Genomic DNA, 25575 nt, shown 5'->3' with positions numbered 1-25575 from the left:
ATATGTTTTTTTTTTTTTTTTACATCTCAGAAAATTAAAGTTATCTTTTAACATATCATTCATTAAAGATTACATGTTTTGTGACCTGATAGTAAAAAAAAGAAATGGTTTTAGGTGAATTTTTAAAAATAAGTTCATGTCCCCATTTCAGTACCCATAAGCGTGGAATCACTCGTATATAATTTTTTTTTTTTTTTAAATCTACTACAGCTCAGATTGCAGGACAAGTGGTTTGTAAGGCCTTATTTTTCAAAATTTTCCGGGGGGGGCATCTTGAACCCCCTCCTGTTGGCTTCGGGCGCCATCTTGTTTTCTGCCTTTTTTGATGACCACCCACTCTCATCCCTGATACAGTGTATAGAGCTTGCTACGTCTATTGCGTACTTTAGATCGGTCCTTCTGGACTAGACGAGGCCGGCGTGAGCTACGCTGTCGTTGACGGTCTCGTTGTTCTCTACTGGTGCAAGTCCTACTATTATACTCCCTGCAAACAAAGTTCAGGCGGGTATATACGATAGGAATCGCCGTCCATCTGTCTGCCACCCTACTAGTTTTATTACTGCTGCTGCTAAAACCGCTTCTCTTTAACCCTTTGATGCAAAACATGGGTCAAAAGTGACCCGGCTGAGTTTTTTTATCTTCTATATCTTTGCAATAAATTAATTCCATCATTCAGTCTTCAAGGTATTCCTCAATTAACTTGTTTTTGATCATCATACATCCTTATTTTATTTTTTTTCCTTTCTTACTTTTTGAATAAAAACCCTTTTTGTATCACTACCCTTCTAATGCACAACATGGGTCAAAAACGACCTGCATTCATTTTCCAGGTTATTTCATGTACGGCTGAGTGTTTCTGTGATCTACTTTTGAAATAAATTCATTTTGTCATTTACTTTTCCAAACATGCAGTAAATACAGTGGGGCAAAAAAGTATTTAGTCAGTCACCAATTGTGCAAGTTCTCCCACTTAAAAAGATGAGAGAGGCCTGTAATTTTCATCATAGGTACACTTCAACTATGAGAGACAGAATGGGGGGAAAGAATCCAGGAAATCACACTGTCTGATTTTTAAAGAATTTATTTGCAAATTATGGTGGAAAATAAGTATTTGTTCAATAACAAAAGTTCATCTCAATACTTTGTTATATACCCTTTGTTGACAATGACAACAGGTCAAACGTTTTCTGTAAGTCTTCACAAGGTTTTCACACACTGTTGCTGGTATTTTGGCCCATTCCTCCATGCAGATCTCCTCTAGAGCAGTGATGTTTTGGGGCTGTCGCTGGGCTACACGGACTTTCAACTCCCTCCAAAGATTTTCTATGGGGTTGAGATCTGGAGACTGGCTAGGCCACTCCAGGACCTTGAAATGCTTCTTACGAAGCCACTCCTTCGTTGCCCGGGCGGTGTGTTTGGGATCGTTGTCATGCTGAAAGACCCAGCCACGTTTCATCTTCAATGCCCTTGCTGATGGAAGGAGGTTTTCACTCAAAATCTCACGATACATGGCCCCATTCATTCTTTCCTTTACACGGATCAGTCGTCCTGGTCCCTTTGCAGAAAAACAGCCCCAAAGCATGATGTTTCCACCCCCATGCTTCACAGTAGGTATGGTGTTCTTTGGATGCAACTCGGCATTCTTTCTCCAAACACAAGTTGAGTTTTTACCAAAAAGTTCTATTTTGGTTTCATCTGACCATATGACATTCTCCCAATCCTCTTCTGGCTCATCCAAATGCTCTCTAGCAAACTTCAGACGGGCCTGGACATGTACTGGCTTAAGCAGGGGGACACGTCTGGCACTGCAGGATTTGAGTCCCTGGCGGCGTAGTGCATTACTGATGGTAGCCTTTGCTACTTTGGTCCCAGCTCTCTGCAGGTCATTCACTAGGTCCCCCCGTGTGGTTCTGGGATTTTTGCTCACCGTTCTTGTGATCATTTTGACCCCACGGGGTGAGATCTTGCGTGGAGCCCCAGATCGAGGGAGATTGTCAGTGGTCTTGTATGTCTTCCATTTTCTAATAATTGCTCCCACAGTTGATTTCTTCACACCAAGCTGCTTACCTATTGCAGATTCAGTCTTCCCAGCCTGGTGCAGGTCTACAATTTTGTTTCTGGTGTCCTTTGACAGCTCTTTGGTCTTGGCCATAGTGGAGTTTGGAGTGTGACTGTTTGAGGTTGTGGACAGGTGTCTTTTTTTTTTTTTTTTTTTATACCGATAATGAGTTCAAACAAGTGCCATTAATGCAGGTAACGAGTGGAGGACAGAGGAGCTTCTTAGGGTGTATTCAGACCAGGATAGTTCGATAGTTCACTTGCTTTGGTCAGAACCAAATGGTTTTTGTTTTTTGTTTTTTTTTCATTTTGGTGTGGTTCGCTTTCACACTGTACATTTTAGTAAGCGGACCAAAACCTGTCAACAAAGCCACGCGCCCTGAGGTCGTTCAGCTATTGGTCAGAGACGACACGCGCACAAAGCGTTAAGTTCAAAAGTAGTCATGGAGGCTTTCCGTGCTGTTATTCTTTTTAATGTCATCAAAGCTATATGTTTTTTCCACTTTTTACTGTTTTCACAATCGTGCGATTACTATGCTGTTGTACAAGTAATTTATCAACGACGACGACAAAGGGCAAGGCGGCTACGGAGGATAGCGCTGATGAGCGCACATCATGTTGTGACAGTTCTGGCTCTTCACGCAATAGATGAATTTCTTTTTTGCGTCACTAGTACCGCCACTTTTTGAAAGAATGTCCCTGATTTTAATGTAGGTCTGACGGAGTTTCTTCACTTTTAGCCGACATTGTTCTGGGGAGCGCGTGAACCCCTTCTCCTTCATTTTCTCACTGAATACAGCAAACACGTCGGCATTTTTGTGTGTTCTCTCCAAAAGCTCAGATACGTGGACATCTGCCCATATATCCACAAGGGTACGCGTTTCTTCCTCGGCCCACGTTTGCCCCCTACTCATTTTTTGTACTCGCCTACCACTGGTGACTGAACGACCCTTGACAACCGAAACAGTGTTTGCACATTGCGGTGGAGTGTCAAGACTCTGTTTCCCATAATGCTCGACAAACGACGGAAGCTCCCGAGGTACAAAAAAGCAAAACTGTCGGATTAGGTCCGGTCTGTTTTCACACCTCCAAAAGATCCGCACCAGGGTTCCTTTGGTCCGGACCGAGTCCGACCTTGCAGCTCGGTCTCGGTCCGCTTGTTTGGTCCGGACCAGAGTTCGGTGGTTTGTATTCAGACCAACCCAAAAGGTCCGGACCAAGGGAAATTTGGTTCGTTTGGTCCGGACCAAACAACATGGGTGTGAATACGCCCTTAAAGAAGTTGTTACAGGTCTGTGAGAGCCAGAAATCTTGCTGGTTTGTAGGTGACCAAATACTTATTTTACCGAGGAATTTACCAATTAATTCATTAAAAATCCTACAATGTGATTTCCTGGATTCTTTCCCCCCATTTTGTCTCTCATAGTTGAAGTGTACCTATGATGAAAATTACAGGCCTCTCTCATCTTTTTAAGTGGGAGAACTTGCACAATTGATGGCTGACTAAATACTTTTTTTGCCCCACTGTATCTTGTTTTTGTTTAGCACAAATCATCATTTTTATTTTTCCTTTAAGTTATGAACAAGCAAAGCTTTTGTAATTCTACATCAAGTTTACACACATGGGTCAGAACCGACCCGCATGCATTTACTCCAGCGTTTGGTGGGAGCTGTGAATTGTGCTTGTGTCAGACATTTCACAGCTCAGCACAGTGCCCTTTGCCCATCTAATACATGCAAGGAATGTTTTTCAATTGTTCTAACGTTACCTTAGAAAAAAATGGATGATGTTTAGGTTCCCTTGAGAGTGAGTAGATTACTCGTCAGAAAGTTACAAGTAATTACTATTAGCTACCGAGCTGTTGACATATTCTACTTTAGTTAGCTAATTTTATTGTAGTTGGCTTAGCTAACGACATAGTTAATAAATAAATAACTGGCCCCATTCACTGCTAAAGTAATTACTTGGAACAAATTATTATTATTATAGTATTAAGACATTTAATTTTCAATCACACTTGGATGACCCATGTGTAGTAATATAAAAAGTATTTTTGTTCATAAAGTAGGAAAGAAAAAATTAAATTAATGACTTGTGGTAATTAAAAACAAGATATTTAAAGAATACTTGGAATATTCCATCATAAAATAAATTGATTTCAAAAAATAGAGCAAAGAAAAACTCGTTCAGCATGACATAACCTGGAAAATGAATGTGGGTCATTTTTGATCCATGAAGGGCTGTGCATATGATTTGCATCAAAGGGTTAATACTGTACTGCGACTCCTTTTTATTTATTTTTAAAGATTTTTGGGGGGCATCTTTCACCTTTATTGGATAGGACAGTGTAGAGACAGGAAATAAGCAGGAGACAGGGAGGGATTGGGAAATGACCCCGGGTCCCCGGATTTATGGTGTGGCGCCTTATCCACCTGAGCCCCGACGCCCCCGACTCCTTTTATTATTAATACTAATACTATTACTGCACCTGCTACTGTTCTATCGACAACCCCTGGCAAACAGTATGGAATCTCTACTCTTGGATGTTCATTCAGATTTATTTATTTTTTTAACTTGTAGCAAAATATAATCCACAGATACGACGCAAAACTATTTTTCTTTAATAGCTGAACGTTCTGGTTTTGTAAAACATGCCTCAAGTTAAATAATTCAGAGCCTAATCTAGGGCGCGTAATATGCGATAATACGCGTTTTTTTTATCTGTCTGTCGCACATCCACTTTTTGGGCGCGAGAGTGATATCGCATATCTATTCATTTTGTCGTGCATTTATAAGTAGAGAGCGTGTAGTCGCGTTTTACTGAATCTTGTGCGTATCAATTTGTCAGCACCCGCTAGCAAGCACTGCGGTAAATATAGCGTTGTTTACACACCAATCGGAAAATATCGGAAAGGACCGAAGTATTCCGAATGGTTTATTTAGCGGGTAAAACAGTTTTGTGAACTATTATATCATTGGTCACCAAACATAACATTCAGAGCCTCCAGGATTTCGCGATTTGCAACATCAACGCAAATTCAACCAATCCCCGCGAATTCAGGGCGGTGTTGCAATTCTATCCAATCACCGCGACTTTCCCGCAAATTTGACCAATCGTTGGCGTCGTCTTGCGGTGACGTCGACAAACTACCTTCCGCCTTACTTCCGTGTATACGTTCAAGAGAAGCAGCATGTGCGCAGTGTTGCCAGATTGGGCGGTTTTAAGTGCATTTTGGCGGGTTTTGAACATATTTTGGACTGGAAAACGTCAGCAGTATCTGGCAACACTGCATGATGTGCGAGTCAGTGTTTATATAGGCTTAAATTCTGTTACTGAAAGTGTGTTATGTTTACAGTGAAGGACTGTGTGCACTTTATTTTTTTTACTTAATACAAGAAATTAATGGATGCCAACATTTTTGCCAAAATGGTATTTTATTTTCCATTGTTTAGGCAGCTTCAGCATCATACTGTGAGATTCTGTTCAAATTGTTTTTTTTTCTTCTATGAAGCCTGAGCCATTTATTTTATTAGTTTATAATTATTGTTTAATTTAGTCTTCAGGAGAGACTGCCTGCACACAGTACTAGTATTAATATATATATTTTTTTTTTCTTACATGAAAGCTGAGGCATTTATATTATATTTTAAGGTCACTTCATGTTGTGCTGTGAGGTTCTATGCACTTTTAACTTTTGAACCAACAGGTGCATTTGGATAAGTAAAGCCTATTTTTCTGCATTTTTGCAGTCCTGGTAATCTTACACATTCTACATGATTGCTAATTTTTTGTTTTTTTTTGAGTATTTTGTTTAATTTTTCTTGTTGAAAGTTCAATTTAGTATTATGTTAATAATATTCTAAAAGTAAAGATTAATAAAACTGTTCTGTTTATAGATGTACTCTTGAAAATATCTACCAATGTATTACTTATTTTTCTGTCCCCACTAACCGGAACAAATGAGGGATATTTTTACCCATGTTAATATTTTCTGTCCCCTGTTTCTACAACTAGTGAGGGATCTGTCCCCTATTTTCAAATTCCTAGATTAGGCTCTGTAATTGTAATTAATGGCAAAAAAAATATGACCGTTCTCGACCAAAATGAGTTCTTTGTTGCACGTCCTCGGGCTTTTATGACGACTTGAATTATTTGAGGCGTGGACTTGACTAATGGAAAATGATATTCTTCGTCAATCAGGTTCCAACTTTCTCGCGTAGTGGTTAATGGAGCCGCGTCATGGACCTTTTTTCCACATTTCCACCATAAACTTTCAATCGGATTGCGCTCCGGACTGTTTGCTGGCCATGTCGTTGAGTCGATCTGCCTTTCCTGGAGAAGCTTTAATGCTCTTGGCTCGGAGGTAAGCCGCATCATCAGCCTGAAAAATGACTTCGTCTCCAATCCTGTTTTCTGTCAATGGAATAAGAGAAGCGTCCGAAATTTCAACGTACGCCTGTGGGTTTACTGGAGCAGTAACGGCCGCCGTCTCCCCTGGTCCTTTACCTGATGTCCAACCCAATGTTATCAGTCATTACAGAAATTTCCTTCTTTTAATTGGAACGGCGCCAGATGAAAGCTCCAGCATCATCTCCTCCTCGACCAATGCAGATTCCAGATTCATCACATTTTCGTTCAGTCCTCCACAGTTCATGATCGCGTCTCTTCAGCTCACTGGAACCTCGCTTTCTTCTGTTTAGGTCTTCGTGATGGTTTTTGTTTGGCTTTTCTGTACCGAAATCCCGTTTCCTTACAGTTCAGTCACATTGTCTCTGACTGTGTTTTGTTTTTTTTTTTGTCGTGCATTTTCTATTTTTAAGGCAGTGCCTTGCGTTTTTCTGTCCCGATGCTTTGACTCGTGGTCTACCTGTACGTTTTCCTTTTACGACCTCCTTGTTTTGTTTACTTACTCCAAATCTTAGACACAGCTGACTAGGAACAACCAAGATCTTTTACCAAACGCCGTGTCGAATTACCTTCGTGAAGGAGTTTAATAATCCTTTTCTGTTTGTTTCAACTGACCGCGCTCTCGTCAGGGCCGTGTGTCCTTTCAGTCGGTCAGGTGGAACGGCTCGTTCAGGTTCGTTAAGCACCTGCTTAACTGCAGGCTGATTTGCATATTTGGACTTGTGCAGGTATTTGGTGTAGAAATGTAAATTCCAAGGTGATTCCATAATATATCATCTCCCCCCCCCCCCCCCCGATCAGGAAAAAAATGCCATTAATTACAGTAATCTGTTTGATGGTGGGAGCCTTTTTTTTTTTGGCAAGGGGTTGTAGTAATGGTGGCATGGTGATGTAGTGGTTAGCGCTGTCGCCTCACAGCAAGAAGGTCCTGGGTTCGAGCCCCGTGGCTGGCGAGGGCTTTTCTGTGTGGAGTTTGCATGTTCTCCCCGTGTCCGCGTGGGTTTCCTCTGGGTGCTCCGGTTTCCCCCACAGTCCAAAGACATGCAGGTTAGGTTAACTGGTGACTCTAAATTGACCGTAGGTGTGAATGAGAGTGTGAATGGTTGTCTGTGTCTATGTGTCAGCCCTGCGATGACCTGGCGACTTGTCCAGGGTGTACCCCGCCTTTCGCCCGTAGTCAGCTGGGATAGGCTCCAGCTTGCCTGCGACCCAGTACAGGTAGTCGTCGACTTGCGACCGATCGACTTTACAACCATCTGGTTATGACTGGCAAGTGTTTCCTAGCTGAGCGTACGACAGTTTCCGCCCCAGCTCCTGGCAGCGCCCAGCATCCAGCCAGTGTTGCCAGATACTGCTGACGGTTTCCAGCCCAAAATATGTTCAAAACCCGCCCAATCTGGCAACACTGCATCCAGCCTCTTCTCTTATGTGTGCAGTGTTTCGCTGGACAAACAACAAGCGAGCTACAGCGCACGTACGGCTTAACCAGATCTTGTGCTATAACGTGCGCAGCTAGTAATCAAAGTAACTTTCACTTTTCTGTTCTATTACACTGTTCTGTGTCCAAAATGAAAAATTAGTTTTCAACTGTTCAGCTAAAAAAAAAAAACAAAGTAATTAAAACGTGGCTCAAAATAATATACCGGCAAGAAATAAGTTACTTTCACCCGAGTACGCAGTGTTTGACTTTAAACCAAATAATGAGCCAAGGTAATGAAATAAGAAAACGTTGATAAAATAAGACTTTAAGATGATTACAATATCATTACACATCACAATATACTTACGTTCATTTAACGTAGGCCGACTTACGACCAGATCGGTTTACGACCGGTCAGTCGTAACCAAACGCAGTCGTAAGTCGATGACTACCTGTACAGGATAAGTCAGTCGGTCAGACAGTCCTTCCTTTTTCCCTCCTCCTTCAACAAATCGGGGTAGTTGTCATGAAGGGCATCCAGCATAAAACTCGTGCCAAATCAGCTAAGTGGATGATGAAGAGGACTGGAAGGTGATGGTATTATTACTGCATCGACTGCTGCTACTTATAGTTCTCATAATAGGAGAAGCAGTCATGTTTTCAGTCTTTATTTTATTATTATTTGATTTTGTCTTGTCTGTTTAAACCTTCCAGCTAAATCTGAGCCGGTCAGTGTTTTTGGTAAGGGGGGATGAGGAGAGGACCAGGAAGTCGGACAACTTTGCACCGATCCTTTCTAAAAAGAAGGAAATCGATCAAAAAGCATAAACGAGCATTAAAACTCAACATAAGCCGAGCTCAGTGCGGCCGTGTGCGGTCTCTCCTGTCCTCCTTTAGCGTTTGGTTTGGCTCATGTTTCCAGATGAACCTGAATGTCGTTGTTTTTTGCACATTCTGAAAATTTCTTTTGTTTCCTGCAGGGCGAGTTCGTCTCCATGGGCGTGTACTCGACTGGAAACTCGTATGGCGTTCCTGATGACCTCATTTATTCATTCCCTGTCAATATCAAGGTGAGTAAAAAGCTGCAGTGGCTATTCCTGGCCTCGAGGCGTGTCCAAAGGCAGGACCGATGAGAAAAGTAAACAAGTGTTGGCATGAGTAATGAGTTTTTGTGTTTTGTCTGTTTGTTCTGCTGTCACAGTTGCCATATCCTGATTCTGGCTTGTCGAGCATTCGTCCATGCGAATAAAAATATTTCCGACCAACAGTCTGACCATGTCATCACCGCGTAGTTCAAAGTTCCTTCAAATCCCACTCGGGACGTTATTGAGTTTATTTCCAATCTCTTTATTAGTTACCCTTTTAAGGTTTGACTGGAAGAAAGTCGTAGCAAGTCTTCCTGTGTGGGTTTTTTTTTTTTTTTTCCTTAAATTTTATTTATTTTGGCATTTCTCTTGCAGGATAAATCCTGGAAGATCGCCAGCGGTCTGGCCATCAACGACTTCTCCCGAGCCAAGATGGACGCCACCGCAGCCGAGCTGGTGGAGGAGAGAGACACCGCCCTCTCCTTCCTGAGCGCCTGACTAAATCAAACACCGAAAACACACCTCCACCCAGACGCACGTCTGTGAAACGACCCAAAAAGCACTCCGTTGACCATCATCTTCTGTCTCTCCCCCCAAATAAACACAGCAGTGTGTGAATGTGTTGCAGTGTAATAGGTCATATATACAGTATATACGCTCAATAAGCTGTGTGTTACTGTCAAGCCTTTTAAAAGGAAACCTTGAGTCGGTGCATCACCAGTTAGTATAAATCCGTGTTTCAGTTCAACTGATCTTCATGTCCATGATCCACTAGTTGTCAAATTACTGTATCGGACTTCTTCAATAAATGAAAGTGAAACTGGCAACATGGACTGAAATGGTTTGGTTTTTATCCCCCGCTGGACAAAAGTCCCAAAGGGGGATTATGTCATGGCAATGTCCGTCTATCCGTCCGTCCCGGGAACGGCGCTCACCTTCTGAAATCAACTCCTCTTACAATTTTTGGAGGAATTTCATGAAGCTTGGCAGGATTCTTTGTTATATGTCAGTAATACACACATTGCAATTTCGTTCAGTTGGGTCACATTTTACCGGAGTTACAGCCCTTGATTAACAAAATGATACTTTGACAATTTAATGACTATTTTTTTCCTTTGAAATCAACTCCCCTCTCAATTTTTGGAGGAATTTCACAAAACTCGGCAAAAGGCCTTTGTTGTATGTCGGTAGTACGCATATTGTTTTGTTCAATTTGGTCGCATTTTACCAGAGTTCCAGCCCTTGATTTAACAACCTTGTACTTTGACAATTTCATGAAGGTGTGCTCGCCTTCTGACATCGACGACTCCGCAATTTTTGGACAAATTTCTCGAAGCTTGGTAAAAGGTCTTGTTATATGGCGATAATGTGCAGATTGCGATTTTAATTTAGTTTGGGAAAATTTTCCCACAGTTTTGACCCTTGATTTTAAATAACTTTGACAATTTCATGAGGGTGTACGTTCTTCTGAAATCAACTCCTCTCACAATTTTTGGAGGAATTTCATGAAGCTTGGCAGGATTCTTTGTTATATGTCAGTAATACACACATTGCAATTTCGTTCAGTTGGGTCACATTTTACCGGAGTTACAGCTCTTGATTAACAAAATGATACTTTGACAATTTCATGAGTGTTTTTTTCCTTTGAAATCAACTCCTCTCAATTTTTGGAGGAATTTCACAAAACTCGGCAAAAGGCCTTTGTTGTATGTCGGTAGTACGCATATTGTTTTGTTCAATTGGGTCGCATTTTACCAGAGTTCCAGCCCTTGATTAACAACCTTGTACTTTGACAATTTCATGAAGCTGTGCTCGCCTTCGGACATCGACTCCTCTCACAATTTTTGGATGAATTTCTCGAAGCTTGGTAAAAGGTCTTGTTATATGACGATAATACGCAGATTGCGATTTTAATTTAGTTTGGGAAAATTTTCCCAGAGTTTTGACCCTTGATTTTAAATAACTTTGACAATTTCATGAGGGTGTACGTTCTTCTGAAATCAACTCCTCCCACAATTTTTGGAGGAATTTCATGAAGCTTGGCAGGATTCTTTGTTATATGTCAGTAATACACACATTGCAATTTCGTTCAGTTGGGTCACATTTTACCGGAGTTACAGCCCTTGATTAACAAAATGATACTTTGACAATTTCATGAGGTGGGTTTTGTTTTTGTTTTTTTTTTCCCTTTGAAATCAACTCCCCTCTCAATTTTTGGAGGAATTTCACAAAACTCGGCAAAAGGCCTTTGTTGTATGTCGGTAGTACGCATATTGTTTTGTTCAATTGGGTCGCATTTTACCAGAGTTCCAGCCCTTGATTTAACAACCTTGTACTTTGACAATTTCATGAAGGTGTGCTCGCCTTCTGACATCGACGACTCCGCAATTTTTGGACGAATTTCTCGAAGCTTGGTAAAGGGTCTTGTTATATGGCGATAATACGCAGCTTGCGATTTTAATTTAGTTTGGGAAAATTTTCCCACAGTTTTGACCCTTGATTTTAAATAACTTTGACAATTTCATGAGGGTGTACGTTCTTCTGAAATCAACCTCTCTCACAATTCGTGGAGGAATTTCACCAAACTTGGCAAAAGGCTTTGTTATATGACAGTTATACGCATATTGAAATTTCGTTTAATTTGGGCAAATTTTCCCAGAGTTATATGCTTGATTATTAAAAAACTTTGTACTTTTGGCAATTTCGTCAAAGTGAGCTTGCTTTCTGAAATCAACTTCCCTTTAGAATTTTTATCCCCCGCTGGCCGAAAGGCCCGAAGGGGGATTATAGCATAGCGATGCCCGTCTGTCCGTCATTGGGTGCTCGGCTTCTGAAATCAACTCCTCTCTCAATTTTTGGAGGAATTTCATGAAACTTGACAGAGTTCTTTGTTATATGTTGGTAATACGCATAATGCAGTTCAGTCACATTTTACCAGAGTTATGGCCGAGTTCCCAGCGGAGGATATTGTGCTCTCGGAGCGCTCTTGTCTCACTGTGCTGGTATATTTTGCAAAAATGTAGTTTAGAAAATGTATTTCCTGCCATTCTAAAAATATTTGAAAATTCATGAATGCTTTATATAAAATAAATAATATTGGCTGGCGTTAAATGGTATATCCGCTATATTCTATTCAGCTAGCATGAGATTGAAAAAGTCGAGGATGAGTTCAAGATCATGCTAGCTGAAGGGAATATATTTGAAATACCATGGAAAAAAGCCATTATTATCCTTACGCGCTCCTTTCGGGTGTTCAACGCGTCTTTCTCTTTCAAAATTCTCTCAAAATCTTCTGTATTTCATGAAGCAAATCTGGCGGCCATGTTTGTTTACAAATTGTCAGTCACTTGCTAGCGTGGAAGTTTTACGTCTCCGATGTGTGACGTCACATTGTCTTGACAACCATGTAATATCGTAAACCGTATTCAACGCTCATTCTCCACTGGGTAGAGTGACGTAATACATGTAAGATAAGCGATTATGCTAACAATATTGCATGATATCAAAACAAATGAATGAAACCCGCTAGAAGGGAATAGAACATTGTGGTTTTATTCCATCGAAAAAGTGTACGTATAATAATGCCGCCGTCGCCTCTTCATACTCCCTCTCTCTTTACTCAACACCCTAGCGTGAACATGAACGAAATCTCAGTACACAAGTAGTGTTTCCTGTTGTGATGTGATGTTCAGGATTACTAACCATTTCTGAGCTGAATGATGACTTATTAAATCAAGAAACGTTGACTCATCTCTCGTACCATTTGTCCACTTCTTTTATCATCTGACTGGTTCTCATTGTCTCAGCTGCTCTCAACTTACTTTGATCCATCTTCATGCCCTACTTCTTCTGGCTGGAATCTCATCTCATCACGTCGCTCCTGTAGAGGACGGCCTCGTATGGACACTCGGAAGACAGCTCTGGAGACTTATAGTAATCGTTGTACTTTTATGGCCGAAGATGACAGTGAGCTTGCAAACTTTTGGACTGCGGTTGTCATGAACAGTTTTGCGGTCAAGTTTCCATCAATGAACAGTTGATGATAACTTCAACAAAACAGACTTCATGTTAAGACTAGAATGAGTTTCCTGGTTACACAGTTATACTCTGTGACTACTGTACATCGGACACAGTTATAGAAGTGAGTTATTTATGATCATGCTATCTGTTTTCACCCAGATGAGGATGGGTTCCCTTTGGAGTCTGGTTTCTTCATGTCGTCTGAGGGAGATTTTCCTCGCCACCGTCGCCTCAGGGCTTGCTCAGCAGGGATAAAATTAGCTCTTTTTTAAAGTATCTAATTTTCTCTAAAGCTGCTTTGCGACAATGTCTGATGTTAAACGCATTATACAAATCAACTGACTTGACTTATTTCCTGAGGCTTCCCAGAAAACCGACGGCTGTCGCTGCCACCCTTACTCTTGCTCACGATGACGTTTTCTGTGAATGAAAGCTGATAGTGTTGGTTATCGTAAGTACAGAATATGCTGTATGAATATGCAATAAACGAAAGCTGCTCCTGTCAACATGAATGTGACCTTTGACTCGGCCTTTGTTAGCTTTCTGACAAATACAGTGTCTTGTAAAAGTATTCATCCCCCTTGGTGTTTTGTCGCATTACAAGCTGGAATTAAAATGGATTTTTGGAGGGTTAGCACTGTTTCATTTACACAACATGCCTACTGCTTTCAAGGTGCACAATGCTGTTTTATTGTGACACAAACAATCATTAAAAAAAAAAAAAATCGTGTGCATAAGTATTCATCCCCTTTCGTATGAAACCCCTAAATCAGAGCTGGTCCAACCAATTCACTTCCTACGTCACATAATTAGTTGAGTAAGATCCACTTGTGTCACGTGATCTGTCACATGATGTCTGTATAAATCAACCTGTTCTGGAAGGACCCTGACTCTGCAACACTACTAAGCAAGCACCATGAAAACCAAGGAGCTTCCAAACAGGTCAGAGACAAAGTTGTGGAGAAATATAGATCAGGGTTGGGTTATAAAAAAATATCCCAAACTTTGAATATCCCACAGAGCACCATTAAATCCATTATAGCAAAATGGAAAGAATATGGCACCATTACAAACCTGACAAGAGAACGCCGGCCACCCAAACTCTCAGACCGGGCAAGGAGGGCATTAATCAGAGATGCAACAAAGACACCAAAGATAACACTGAGGGAGCTGCAAAGATCCACAGCGGAGATGGGAGGATCTGTCTATAGGACTGCCTTAAGCTGTACACTCCACAGAGTGGGGCTTTATGGAAGAGTGGCCAGAAAAAGTCATTGCTTAAGAAAACACGTTTGGAGTTTGCCCAGCAGCATGTGGCAGACTCCCCAAACACATGGAAGAAGATTCTCTGGTCAAATGAGAGTAAAATTGATCTTTTTGGCCATTATGGGAAATGCCATGTGTGGCGCAAACCCAACACCCTGAGAACACCATTCCAACAGTGAAGCATGGTGGTGGCAGCATCATGCTGTGGGGATGTTTTTCATGTGCAGGGACAGGAAAGCTGGTCAGGACTGAAGGAAAGATGGATGGCACTAAATACAGGGCAATTCTGGAGGAAAACCTGTTTGAATCAGCCAGAGGTTTGAGACTGGGATGAAGGTTCATGCGCCAGTGGTTCAATGGCCCTAAATATACTGCTAAAGCTACACTGGAGTGATTTAAAGGGAAACATTTAAATGTCTTGGAATGGCCTAATCAAAGCCCAGACCTCAATCCAATTGAGAATCTGTGGAATAACTTGAAGATTGCTGAACACCAACGCAACCCGTCTATCTTGAAGGAGTTGGAGCAGTTTTGCCCTGAGGAATGGGCAAACATCTCGGTGACTAGATCTCATCTCATTTCTCATCTCATTATCTCTAGCCGCTTTATCCTTCTACAGGGTCGCAGGCAAGCTGGAGCCTATCCCAGCTGACTATGGGCGAAAGGCGGGGTACACCCTGGACAAGTCGCCAGGTCATCACAGGGCTGACACATAGACACAGACAACCATTCACACTCACATTCACACCTACGGTCAATTTAGAGTCACCAGTTAACCTAACCTGCATGTCTTTGGACTGTGGGGGAAACCGGAGCACCCGGAGGAAACCCACGCGGACACGGGGAGAACATGCAAACTCCACACAGAAAGGCCCTCGCCGGCCCCGGGGCTCGAACCCAGGACCTTCTTGCTGTGAGGCGACAGCGCTAACCACTACACCACCGTGCCGCCCACATCTCGGTGTCTAGATGTGCTCATCTAATAGAGACACACCCCAAGAGACATTCAGCTGTAACTGCAGAAAAAGGGGGGTGAATACCTATGCACACTCTAGATTTCTGGGTTTTTTTTCCATCTTAATTATTGTTTGTGTTCTGATCAAACAACAATTTGTACCTTTAAAGTGGTAGGCATGTTGTGTAAATCAAATGGTGCTAACCCCTCAAAAATCCATTTTAATTCCAGCTTGTAATGCAACAAAACAGGACAAACACAAAGGGGGATGAATATTTTTGCAAGACACTGTATACAGCACAATAAAGAACTTTCCATGTAACTTAGTTATGATGGCTAACATTAGTGATGATTGATTAGTGCTCAAATCAGCCCGTTTTCACCAAAAAGATTTCTACTCCATGGAGTTACTGACACTTTTTTTTTTGACAGCAAAATATGGCGTATTGTTGTTAACGTTATTTGAATATCTCCCTGAGCAATGCCATCGTTCCAGTGTGCTTCAAGGCCGCCACTACTGTCCTGTCGTACTCGCACCCGTCATCATCAAGAGGAACTTCACGACCCTCGACCCTCTGCAAGTCGTGTATCATCACAATCATTGTTAGATGAAATTTTATTAACTTTTGAACTTACCATATCCGATCCATGAACACCAGTAACTAGCTCTGAAACTAGAAAAGGATGTTTCTATGAAAAAGAATAGCTAACAGAAATTTTAATTATACGTTTTCTTAAATGAAGTTTAGTCCATAGTGTTTTACTGGACCGGTGTGTTCTGAAGTTATGTGACATTACAGGCATTTAGCAGACGCTCTTATCCAGAGCAACGTACAACATACCCTCGGGAGCAGTTGGGGGTTAGGTGCCTTGCTCAAGGGCGCTGAAGCCATTCCTGCTGGTCCAGGGAATCAAACCGGTGACCTTTTGGTCCCAAAGCTGCTTCTCGATCCAGGTGGTCGAAGTGCTGATCTACCAACAGATAAGCCAAGTCAAGTTTATTTGTATAGCGCTTTTAACAATAGACATTGTCGCAAAGCAGCTTTACAGAAAATTAAAGACTTTAAACATGAGCTAATTTTATCCCTAATCTATCCCCAATGAGCAAACCTGTGGCGATGGTGGCGAGGAAAAAAACCTTCAGACGACATGAGGAAGAAACCTCGAGAGGAACCAGACTCAAAAAGGCGGGGTACACCCTGGACTAGTCGCCAGGTCATCACAGGGCTGACACATAGTCAATGAGCAAACCTGTGGTGACGGTGGCGAGGAAAAAAACCTTCAGATGACATGAGGAAGAAACCTCGAGAGGAACCAGACTCAAAAAGGCGGGGTACACCCTGGACTAGTCGCCAGGTCATCACAGGGCTGACACATAGTCCTCCATTACCGGTGTGTGACGAGGTGTTGATCTCATCATAGTTAACAATCTCAAGCATCCTCATTTGGGTGATGACAGATAGCGTGATTATAAATAACTCGCTTCTATAACTGTGTTCTATAGAGTCACAGAGTACAGGGGGCGCGGTGTTGTAGTGGTGAGCACGGTCGCCTCACAGCAAGAAGGTTCCAGGTTCGAACCCAGTGGCCGGCGAGGGCCTTTCTGTGTGGAGTTTGCATGTTCTCCCCGTGTCTGTGTGGGTTTCCTCCGGGTGCTCCGGTTTCCCCCACAACCCAAAGACATGCATTTAAGTTGATGTGGGGCGGCCTTGGGCTGAGGTGCCCTTGAGCAAGGTACTGAACCCCTGACTGCTCCCCGGGTGCTCTGGGCTGCCCACTGCTCTGAGTGTGTGCGTGTGTTCACTGCTTCAGATGGGTTAAATGCAGAGGATGAATTTCACTGTTCTTGAAGTGTGCATGTGACGAATAAAGGTTTCTAACTGTGTAACCAGGAAATCCATTATAATTTTAACATGAAGTCTGTTTTGTTGAAGTTATAAACTGTTCATTGATAGAAACTTGAGTGCAAAACTGTTCATGACAACCGCAGTCCTAAAGTTAGCAGGTTAACTGTAGTCCTTAGCCATAAAAGCATTACTGTAAGAGTCCAGAGCGTTTTCCAAGTGCGACTTTTGACTGTCTGTACGGGGCCGTCTTCTACAGGAGCGATGTGATGAGACTCCAGCCAGATGTCGGGCATCAGGATGGATCAGGCAGGTCCGAGGAGCAGAAGAGGTCAGCATGTCAATCTCCAGATCGACATGTAACTCAGAGGGACAGACAGAGAAAGAGAGAGAGAGAAAACACAGGTTGTTAGGTATTCCCAATGTCACCTGATAAGTAAGAACGGCAAAACTAACTATGACAGCATAACTAAAAGGGGAGAGCCAGGAAGTAACACAGGCATGAGGGTGCCCCGGGACATAAAGCAGGAGCCATTACACCATCAACAAACCCGAAGACTGTCAAGGCCAAAATGGAGCCACCTAAGGCAGGACAGCACCTCCACTGGCTCATACCGGTGTGTGACGAGGTGTTGATCTCATCATAGTTAACAATCTCAAGGCCGAAGAAAAGCGACCTGAAGCAGAACAGCTACTGGATAGTTAGGAAGGTAAATAGGTGGGTAGGTCGAAGGAAGGAAGGAATGACGGGAGGAAGGAAGAGAGGAAGGAAGAGCTGTCCGACTGACCAACTTATCCTGTGCAGGGTCGTGGGCAAGCTGGAGCCAGCTACTGGGTAGTTAGGAAGGTAAATAGGTGGGTAGGTCGAAGGAATGACGGAAGGAAGGGAGGAAGGAAGAGCAATCCGACTGACCAACTTATCCTGTGCAGGGTCGTGGGCAAGCTGGAGCCAGCTACTGGGTAGTTAGGAAGGTAAATAGGTGGGTAGGTCGAAGGAATGACGGAAGGAAGGGAGGAAGGAAGAGCTGTCCGACTGACCAACTTATCCTGTGCAGGGTCGTGGGCAAGCTGGAGCCAGCTACTGGGTAGTTAGGAAGGTAACTAGGTGGGTAGGTCGAAGGAAGGAAGGAATGATGGAAGGAAGGGAGGAAGGAAGAGCTGTCCGACTGACCAACTTATCCTGTGCAGGGTCGTGGGCAAGCTGGAGCCAGCTACTGGGTAGTTAGGAAGGTAAATAAGTGGGTAGGTCGACCTCCGTTTTACCACAAATACAAAATGTCAGAACTTAGAAGTTGACAAAAGTTGAACTCGGGTTAAAATCTGTTCTTTTTAATAACAATTTAATACATTTTTATTCATAAGTTTGGAGTCTCTGATTTTCTTTCAGATTATACAGGGGGCTGCAAAACTAGGTATACAGTAAGGATTATTCCAGTATTATAATAGTGGTGCTAGGTTTCATTTAATACTAACATTTTGTGCAAACATTTTGTTTTTCCTTACTGTATACCTACTTTTGCAGCCCCCTATATAAGATCACACTACAATTACATACAAGGTTAAGCATTCATTCATTTTAATACCAAAATACCTCATTTTCCTTCTACTGAACAAATTGTTTGTGGCAGAGGAATGAAAACCAGCTTATAAAATACAAATGAAAAAAAAGGTTAAATTGATCCTTATAAATCATTTTAGATGTTGCGGTCAAATTTTAATTCTTTAGAATATCATATTTGAATGCAAACAACTACAAACAAACCACCTTCTTTTTCTTTTGGCTGTTCCCGTTAGGGGTCACCACAGCGGATAATGTCCCTCCATCTCCTCCCGTCCTCCGTATCCTCTTCCATCACACCAACCGTCCTCATGTCCTACTTTGGATACAGGTCATTTCGTCCAACGACCATTTCGTCCGATGCCATTTCGTCCAATAGTTAAGACGTTTCGTCCAAATCCTTTTTCATACGCACTATCAATTATTTTATATTTCAGGTATTTGTTTGTTTGAAAAAAGGAGGAATTCTCAATGGAATTTGAGTGAAGCAAACCACATTTTTTCAAAAATGAAAACGAAACTGGAAATGATGGGAATCAGCGAGTGTCAACTTCGGGCGCATTCGGCTGGGGCCGCTTGTGGGGTGAGATCGTTGTTATTAGAGCAAATTGCAGAGGAAATCTATACTCACACTTGCCAGGTATCTTTGGCAAGTATGAGATATGATATCCAGATATGAGAAAACATGCATTTTCTCAGTCTTTATACAGGCACGCTGATGTCTCCTGATCATGTGCAGGTGAGCCTCATTAATAGAGGGTACGCTCTGTACTGCGCGCACTGAGCGGACTCTCACACGCACGCTGTTAATGAGGCTCACCTGCACATGATCAAGAGGCATCAGCATGCCTGTATAAAGACTGAGAAAACATATGTTCGGTGCGAAGTATTACACCACGTCAGCACACATTACCAAGCCTTATTGTCCTGTGTAGATTCCCTGGGTTTCTGATCCTGTTTCTTGTTCTTAGTTTCTGTTTTTGTCTTTGCCTGATTTAGCCTGTTTGTGCCTCGCCCGACCTTTTGCTAGTTTCACGTTTACGAGATTGCCTGCCGTTTTGGATTGTTTGCCTGTGTGTTTTCACAATTGTTAATAAACATTACTTCTGCACTTGCATCCGTCTCCTACTGCTCTCTGACAGTGGGAGGTACATATAGGTTATTAGGTATATAAATCGCAGGAGACGCAGTCATAAACCTGCTTAATGCACTCCCTTAAATGAATAAAATACTATTTAAATAAAATATTTATTGAACCATTTTACTAATTAAAGCTGTGTTGGCCTTATTAAGACTGGCTATATGATGAATTAAACGGCTTCACTGGACTCAAAGCTCAGAGAGCAGCCTGTAATGGTAAGGGTCTACGAATACTTGTTTACACCCCTTACACCGCTCTCTTGTGTCAAAGCACTCATACTACGGCATTTATTCATCTCATCTCATTATCTCTAGCCACTTTATCCTTCTACAGGGTCGCAGGCAAGCTGGAGCCTATCCCAGCTGACTATGGGCGAAAGGCGGGGTACACCCTGGACAAGTCACCAAGTCATCACAGGGCTGACACATACACACAGACAACCATTCACACTCACACCTACGGTCAATTTAGAGTCACCAGTTAACCTAACCTGCATGTCTTTGGACTGTGGGGGAAACCGGAGCACCCGGAGGAAACCCACACAGACACGGGGAGAACATGCAAACTCCGCACAGAAAGGCCCTCGCCGGTCACGGGGCTCGAACCCAGACCTTCTTGCTGTGAGGCGACAGCGCTAACCACTACACCACCGTGCCGCCGGCATTTATTTGCTTCACAAAAATTGTTTATTTCCATTTATTACGAGGAGACAGTCATAAACCTGCTTAATGCACTCCCTTAAATGAATTATGGTTTCTCAATCTTGTCACACATACAGTATAAAATAATTGATAGTGCGTATTGTAGCAAAGCAAGAGAACAGTCACCTTATCCTGCCTTGAACCCAGGTCTTCAGGATACCTAACCTGCACCCTGAACACAACACCAAAGAGCCAAGTTCGTTGGTATGGCAGTCAGAGCACATACTCAACTGTAGTGACAGGCACTCCGTCACACTGCCCTCCCTTTCGGGAGGCGCACCTGTGCACTTCACATACACAGGCATCCCTCACACATCCCCCAGCCGTACTTCTCCCATACCAGGGTGCCCCACACACTCATGCTTCACCCATCTCTGGGGTCCCTTGCACAGGGGTCACCCATACAGCTCATACACAGGGCACACCTCCAGTGGCCTCACATCCCAATTCTTTTTTTTAAGATTTTTTTTGGGCTTTTTTCACCTTTATTATTGGATAGGACAGTGTAGTGACAGGAAATGAGCAGGAGAGAGAGACGGGGAGGGATCGAACCTGGGTCCCCAGATTTATGGTATGGCGCCTTATCCACCTGAGCCACGATGCCCCAGCATCCCAATTCTGACACCATCTGTAACGAAACAAGAGAACAGTCACCTTATCCTGCCTTGAACCCAGGTCTACAGGATGCCAAACCTGCACCCTGACCACAACACCAAAAAGCCAGGATCATTGGCATGGCAGTCAGAGCACATACTCAACTGTAGTGACAGGCACTCCATCACACTGCCCTCCCCTTCGGGGGGGAGGGCAGGGGCACACCCACACACTTCACATACACAGGCGTCCCTTCTGCATCCCCCAGCCGTACTTCTCCTATACCAGGGTGCCCCACACACTCACGCTTCACCCATCTCCAGGGTCCCCTCATACAGCTCACACCTCCAGTGGCCTCACAGTAAGCCATCCCACTTCTGACACCATCTATAGTGAAGCAAGAGAACAGTCACCTTATCCTGCCTTGAACCCAGGTCTACAGGATGCCAAACCTGCACCCTGACCACAACACCAAAGAGCCAGGCTCATTGATATGGCAGTCAGAGCACATACTCAACCGTAATGATGGGCACCCCGTCACACATATGAAGAAGGGTTTGGACGAAATGTCCTGATCCTCCTCCTTCACCACATCCATAAATCTCATCTCTTGCTCTTCTTCTTTTCCTTCTACCTGCCAGCTCCATCTCCAGCATTCTTTTCCTCTGTACGTGTACAAACCGTCTCAGTCTCACCTCTCTCACCATGTCCTGTCCATCTAATATTCTCGTTTCTAATCCTGTCCAACTTTCTCACTCCCTCCAGTTCAGCCTTCTGTCTTTTTGTCAGTGCCACTGTCTCCAAACCGTACAACATCTCATCTCATTATCTCTAGCTGCTTTATCCTGTTCTACAGGGTCGCAGGCAAGCTGGAGCCTATCCCAGCTGACTACGGGCGAAAGGCGGGGTACACCCTGGACAAGTCGCCAGGTCATCACAGGGCTGACACATAGACACAGACAACCATTCACACTCACATTCACACCTACGGTCAATTTAGAGTCACCAGTTAGCCTAACCTGCATGTCTTTGGACTGTGGGGGAAACCGGAGCACCCGGAGGAAACCCACGCGGACATGGGGAGAACATGCAAACTCTGCACAGAAAGGCCCTCGCCGGCCACGGGGCTCGAACCCAGACCTTCTTGTTGTGAGGCGACAGCGCTAACCACTACACCACCGTACCGCCCCACCGTACAACATATTTTAAACAAAACAAACAAACAAGCCAATAATTCTAACGAGTCAACATGTTTATATTGCCGCAGATGGATAAATCTACAACTCGTACAAGCCAGAAAGTTTTCTGAGATCTTATCAGGACCACAAACCATATAAGCTGCTTTGGATATACTGTAGTATCCGACGATACATTTGAAATAAATGTAAATACATTCATGCAATCTGCTATTTCATATCATTACATACAGACACTCTCAGGCCACTTATTAGGAACACCCATCCACCTGTTGTTCTGTTTGATGCAGTTCTTTAATTAGCCGATCCCTTGATGCATAAAATCACGCAGATACAAATCAAGAGCTTCAGTTAATTCACGTTCACTTTATTCAAACATCAGAATGGGAAAAATTGTGATCTCAGAGTGTGACTTTCTTTCACTGTGGCATCATGGGTGTTGGTTTGACCCAAATGGACTGGTTTGAGTATTTGGAAAAACTGCTGATCTCTTGGGGTTTTCACACACAACAGTCTCTAGAGTTTACACAGCTAGAATGGTGCAAAAAACAAAAAAACATCATTGAGTGATCAACAGTTCTGTGGGTGGAAACGAACGCCTTGTTGATAAGAGAGGTCAGAGGAAAACGGCCGGATTGAGCAGTTCGAGCTACCAGGAAGGATATAGTAACTCATCTAATCATGCTTTACAACCGTGGTGAGCAGAAAAGCATCTCAGCATGCAACAGCAGACAGAACACATTGGGTTCCACTCCTGTGAAGAACAGGAATCTTAGAATCAAGAACAAGTTCCTATTAAAGTGTACATGTGGTGAGAAGTTGAGGAAAATTCTATTGTAGTTGTATTTACTTTGATTAAATATTTAATTTCCTCAGAGGCAGTTGAGCAGCATTTCTGTTTATATTTCACACAGAGCTACAAGGCAAATGCAGTTGTGGTCAGAAGTTTACAGACAGTGACATGAACGTCATCTTGGATATGAATGTCATGGCAATATTTAGGCTTTCAGTAATTTCTTTGAACTGTTCTTTTTCTGTGGCAGAATGATTGTACAGCAAACATCTTTAATTAAAAAACAACACTAGAATTTGGTGCACAAGTTTTAATTTTCTTTGGGTTTTCTGGAATCAACACAGGGCCAAAATTATACATACAGCACACCTAACATTTGGATAAAACATCTCTTCACAAGATCCACCTTGACCAAACATTTTTGTTTACCATGAACAAGCTTCTGGCAGAATTCTGGTTGGATATTTCACAACTCTTCATGGTAGAATTGGTAGAGTTCTATTACATTTTTTTTTTCTTGGCATGGACTCGACTTATAAGCACGGTCCATATATTTTCAATAGGGTTGAAGTCAGGACTTGTTTTAAGCTTAATGTTCGCCTGCTTTATCCTCTACAATCAGCTCTGATGCATGTTTGGGTTCATTGTCCTGTTGTAAGTCCCAAGTCGTGTTCAAGTTTTTGATGGTTTATGCTGAAGAATTCTGAGATCGTCGTCCTCCTTCATTATTCCATCCACTTTGTGCAATGAATCAGTTCCACTGGCAGCAAAACAGCCCCAGAGCATGATGATCCTACCACCACCACCACCAGCTGGTACAGTGTCCTTCTGTACATGGTGGTCATTGTGGCCAAACAACTCAATCTTTGTCTCATCTGACCATATAGCTATCCTCTAGAAGGCTTTTTCTTTGTCCATGTGGTCAGCTTCGAACTTTACTTAAGCTTGAAGGTGTCAATTTTGGAGCAGGGGGTTATTTCTTGGACAGCAGCTTCCATGTCCGTGGTGATCTGAACTGTAGACAGTGATCCATCAGCTTCCAGTTCATGGCAGGGCTGCGCCATGGTGGTTCCCAGGTTGTCCCGTGCTGTCCCGTCCCATCCCATCCCATCCCATCCCATCCCATCCTCTCTAGCCGCTTTATCCTGTTCTACAGGGTCGCAGGCAAGCTGGAGCCTATCCCAGCTGACTACGGGCGAAACGCGGGGTACACCCTGGACAAGTCGCCAGGTCATCACAGGGCTGACACATAGATACAGACAACCATTCACATTCACACCTACGGTCAATTTAGAGTCACCAGTTAACCTAACCTGCATGTCTTTGGACTGTGGGGGAAACCGGAGCACCTGGAGGAAACCCACGCGGACACGGGGAGAACATGCAAACTCCGCACAGAAAGGCCCTCGCCGGCCACGGGGCTCGAACCCGGACCTTCTTGCTGTGAGGTGACAGCGCTAACCACTACACCACTGTGCCGCCCTACACCGAAAACATGGCCACCAAATTTCAGTGCATGTTTTTGGCCACTCACGAAGTTGGACACGACAAAAAACAACTCGGGGGGAATATCCACCGATTAGCGGCGACGCGACCGATTTTTCATCGCCAAGCATTTGCAAACTCATGGTGAGCTGTACAGTCATGTGACTAGGGCCAAAGGCTGGAGTTTTCCTCTTTAAAAACAAACTGCACCACAAATATATCAGCATCAGTATATCTCATCTCATTATCTGTAGCCGCTTTATCCTGTTCTACAGGGTCGCAGGCAAGCTGGAGCCTATCCCAGCTGACTACGGGCGAAAGGCGGGGTACACCCTGGACAAGTCGCCAGGTCATCACAGGGCTGACACATAGACACAGACAACCATTCACACTCACATTCACACCTACGCTCAATTTAGAGTCACCAGTTAACCTAACCTGCATGTCTTTGGACTGTGGGGGAAACCGGAGGAAATCCACGCGGACACGGGGAGAACATGCAAACTCTGCACAGAAAGGCCCTCGCCGGCCACGGGGCTCGAACCCGGACCTTCTTGCTGTGAGGTGACAGCGCTAACCACTACACCACTGTGCCGCCCTACGCCGAAAACATGGCCACCAAATTTCAATGCATGTTTTTGGCCACTCACGAAGTAGGACACGACAAAAAACAACTCGGGGGGAATATTCACCGATTAGTGGCGATGCGACCAATTTTTCATCGCCAAGCATTCGCAAACTCATGGCGAGCTGTACAGTCATGTGACCAGGGCCAAAGGCTGGAGTTTTCCTCTTTAAAAACAAACTGCACCACAAATATATCAGCATCAATATATATATATATATATATATATATATATATATATATATATATATTTTGTGTGTGTGTGTGTGTGTGTAAAAACACTGTCATCTTGACAGATGTGCTGTGAATTTCGAAATTCTCGGTTTTATGATTTATTGGTGAGCTCTGCAGGAATGACAAGCACTCTATGTAGTGCACTTGTGAGGGAAGACACTCGGAAGTCATTTAGGATTTGGCCACAACTA

At 43.3% G+C, this 25575-nt stretch overlaps 1 protein-coding gene across 1 annotated transcript in view; it reads left to right on the top strand.

Annotated features, from left to right (window-relative positions):
- mdh1ab (malate dehydrogenase 1Ab, NAD (soluble)) overlaps positions 1-9799 on the top strand; it is a 70760-nt gene extending 60961 nt beyond the window's left edge. The window contains exons 8-9 of the mRNA XM_060933428.1: positions 8868-8957; positions 9348-9799. Coding sequence (XP_060789411.1) covers positions 8868-8957; positions 9348-9470 — 213 coding nt within the window. The 3' untranslated portion in view covers positions 9471-9799. The remainder of the gene's footprint in view (positions 1-8867; positions 8958-9347) is intronic.
- Positions 9800-25575: the final 15776 nt, after the last annotated feature.

The sequence above is a fragment of the Neoarius graeffei genome, chromosome 11, assembly GCF_027579695.1.
Source record: "Neoarius graeffei isolate fNeoGra1 chromosome 11, fNeoGra1.pri, whole genome shotgun sequence".
Lineage (NCBI taxonomy): Eukaryota > Metazoa > Chordata > Actinopteri > Siluriformes > Ariidae > Neoarius > Neoarius graeffei.
Note: the sequence above shows the minus strand (reverse complement) of the source record. Positions and strands in the feature narration are given on the sequence as shown.